The sequence below is a fragment of the Saccoglossus kowalevskii genome, chromosome 7, assembly GCF_978046115.1.
Source record: "Saccoglossus kowalevskii chromosome 7, keSacKowa6.1, whole genome shotgun sequence".
Taxonomy (NCBI): Eukaryota; Metazoa; Hemichordata; class Enteropneusta; family Harrimaniidae; genus Saccoglossus; species Saccoglossus kowalevskii.
This window is the reverse complement of record NC_140647.1, coordinates 6,086,282-6,089,319: the sequence shown is the minus strand read 5'-3', so window position 1 is coordinate 6,089,319 and position 3,038 is coordinate 6,086,282. Positions and strand designations below refer to the sequence as shown.

The 3,038-nt window shown below is 34.3% G+C and overlaps 1 protein-coding gene across 1 annotated transcript; it reads left to right on the top strand.

The window, feature by feature from the left end:
- Positions 1-390: 390 nt before the first annotated feature.
- On the top strand, positions 391-2,720 carry LOC146740205 (uncharacterized). Its single transcript, XM_085501636.1, has 2 exons — positions 391-946; positions 2,415-2,720. Exons 1-2 carry the CDS (start codon positions 437-439, stop codon positions 2,619-2,621), a joined length of 717 nt encoding a protein of 238 aa, XP_085357762.1. The 5' UTR covers positions 391-436; the 3' UTR covers positions 2,622-2,720.
- Positions 2,721-3,038: the final 318 nt, after the last annotated feature.

Genomic DNA, 3,038 nt, shown 5'->3' with positions numbered 1-3,038 from the left:
TATACTGGTGTACCTGGTACTGTCTCAATACACCAAACAATATACTGGTGTACCTGGTACTGTGTAAATACACCACACAATATACTGGTGTACCTGGTACTGTCTAAATACACCACACATTATACTGGTGTACCTGGTACTGTATAAACACACCAAACAATATACTGGTGTAGCTGGTACTGTATAAACACACCAAACAATATACTGGTGTACCTGGTACTGTGTAAATACACCATACATTATACTGGTGTACCTGGTACTGTCTAAATACACCAAACAATATACTGGTGTACCTGGTACTGTGTAAATACACCACACATTATACTGATGTACCTGGTACTGTGTAAACATACCACACATTATACTTTCATTCTAATTTTATTGCAGTTGGAGATTTGTGATCCATGGTGGCATAGACGGATATTCACGTAGAATTATGTATTTACAGTGCAATGACAACAACAGAGCATTCACAGTACTGGAGGACTTTATGTCAGCTGTGTGTGAATATGGTGTACCGTCTAGAGTGCGATCTGATCATGGATTAGAAAACGTTGAAATTGCAAAGTATATGCTTTCGCATCCAGACAGAGGACCTGGGAGAGGTAGTCATATCACAGGAAAAAGTATACACAATCAACGTATTGAGCGCTTATGGCATGATGTATTTTGTGGGTGCTTATATGTATTTTATAATACATTTTATGCTCTCGAAGACCAGGGTCTTCTTGATTCATGTAATGATATGCATTTATTCTGTTTACATTATGTGTATTTACCACGTATAAGAAGACACTTGTCCATGTTTTCTGCAAGTTGGAATCAACACCCAATTAGAACAACAGAAGGGAACATGTCTCCCAATCAACTTTGGGTGTCCGAACTGCTGAATATCGCAGCCTCTTCTAGTACTGAAGCTACAGAAGCATTTGAACCTAGCACAAATGTAAGTAATAAACACAGACAATATCATCTAGCGGGTTTAATGACTGATCAAAGAAAGTTTAGAAAGAACTCCCGTGTGCTGAGTGTATTAGAGACACAGTAAATATTAATTCAAAATTACTTGTACTTGAGATATTGATGGAAAAGCTGAAAACTAATTATGCAAATCAGAAAATTTAAAATGAACAGAGTGTAAAACTAATAAGGCCTGTGCAATGTAACAGACCATCTATGTACCAAGTTTCATTGAAATGTGATCAGAACAATTATGAATTATTATGCTAATTAGAAAATTTATATGAACAGATTTTAACCCAAAACTGATCATATTTGTACATTGTCCTAGAGCATCTATGTACAAAGTTTCATGTAAAGTACTTGAGATATCAGTGAAAAAACTGAAAATTAAATAATTATGCAAATAAGTTAATTAATATGCACAATTATTTACGCCAAAACTAATCAGATCTCTGCATAGTCCTAGAGGATCTATGTACCAAGTTATATTGAAATGTGATGATTAGTACTTGAGATGTATGTGCAAATCCGAAAATTAACTAATTATGCAAATTAGGTGATTCATATGCACAAATATTTATCCCAAAACAATCGATCTCTGCATAGTCCTTCAGTATCTATGTACCATTGAAATGTATTGCTTACTACTTGAAATATCAAAAGCTGAAAATTAATTTATTATGCAAATTAGGTAATCATATGTACTGATATTACCCTAAAACATACTAGGTCTGTGCAGTGTCCTAAGACATCTGGGTACCAAGTTTCATTGAAATGTGATGATTAGTAGTTGAGGTATCAGTGGAAAAGCCGAACATTTACTAATCATTATGCACATTAAGTAATTAATATGCACAGGTTTTCACCCAAAACTAATCAAAACCTGGCATTAGTTCAAAGCATCTATGAACCAAGTTTCATCAAAATCCAATGAGTAGTTCTTTAGATACCAGTGGAACAGTTATGGAACAGCTAAAAATGAGCTAATTATCATGCAAATTAAGTAATTAATATGCATGGTTTCTACTAAAACCTAATCAAATCTGCGCATCTATGCACCAAGTTTCATAAAAAAACAATGTATGGTTCTTGAGATATCAGTGGAACAGAAGGACACACACACACACACATACAGACAGGGTAACTGCAAAGACTCCCATTGTGTGCTTCGCACACAGGAGTCAAAAATGTGGAAGTATCATTGACCTAATTAGTGCATATGTTCACCAGCTACTTTCTGTTTGGACATGCATCTCACTCAACTTATATGATTCAATATAATATCTGTTAGAAGAGCAAATTGTGCCCCCGGATGATCTGCTATTGTGATAATTTGGGCAGTTTTTGTGTATATTATGGGCATTAACTTGATAATTAACATCTTTTTAATTAACTTTGTCTCTGAATTGTGTGAAAGTCACAATTTATGTTGTTTAAATTTCATTTTGCAGACAGAGTTATCATCTTATGGAATAGACTGGGAAGGTCCTACTCCAGCTGATGATGATATTCCAAATGTTGATGTACCAACAATTGAATGTGATATTACCTCAGCACAGATTCGTCTGTTGGAGGCACGAATAGACCCATTGCAGCAAAGTAATGTTTTTGGAACAGATCTGTATCAAATGGCATTGCAGACAATTAATGAATTTTAGACTGTGTCTGCGTGTTCCATGATTTTATTGTAATGTGCTGAATAAAGTAATTAATTTGTATAGCCATTTAAGTACTTTCTAGGTTATACGATGTTACTATATTAAGTCTCAATTTGACAAGTACATAATCAGCAGTGCTGTTCAGTGCACGGACACATGTAGAACATGTTTTCCAATATTTTATACATATAATTTGGGGTAATTTATCAGACAAATGCAGTGACAACCTAATTTATCTAATTATTAACTCATTTTCACTAAGTATTTTCGAGCAGTAACTTTATACAAACTCATTCTTGAAGAATCAATGAAATTTAAGTTGCTGATTTAGATTTTAGTCAGAATGAATGCTTCACCAGTTGATGTCCCTAAAACAGAGAAGCTCTTTTCTGAAAACAGTATTGTTGTTCATTGGTA

Bases quoted from the DNA above. Each gene is read 5' to 3' on its own strand.
- LOC146740205 (XM_085501636.1), top strand. From the start codon at position 437: ATGTATTTACAGTGCAATGACAACAACAGAGCATTCACAGTACTGGAG. The intron at 947-2,414 runs GTAAGTAATAAA...TTCATTTTGCAG, and splicing joins CATTTGAACCTAGCACAAAT to ACAGAGTTATCATCTTATGG.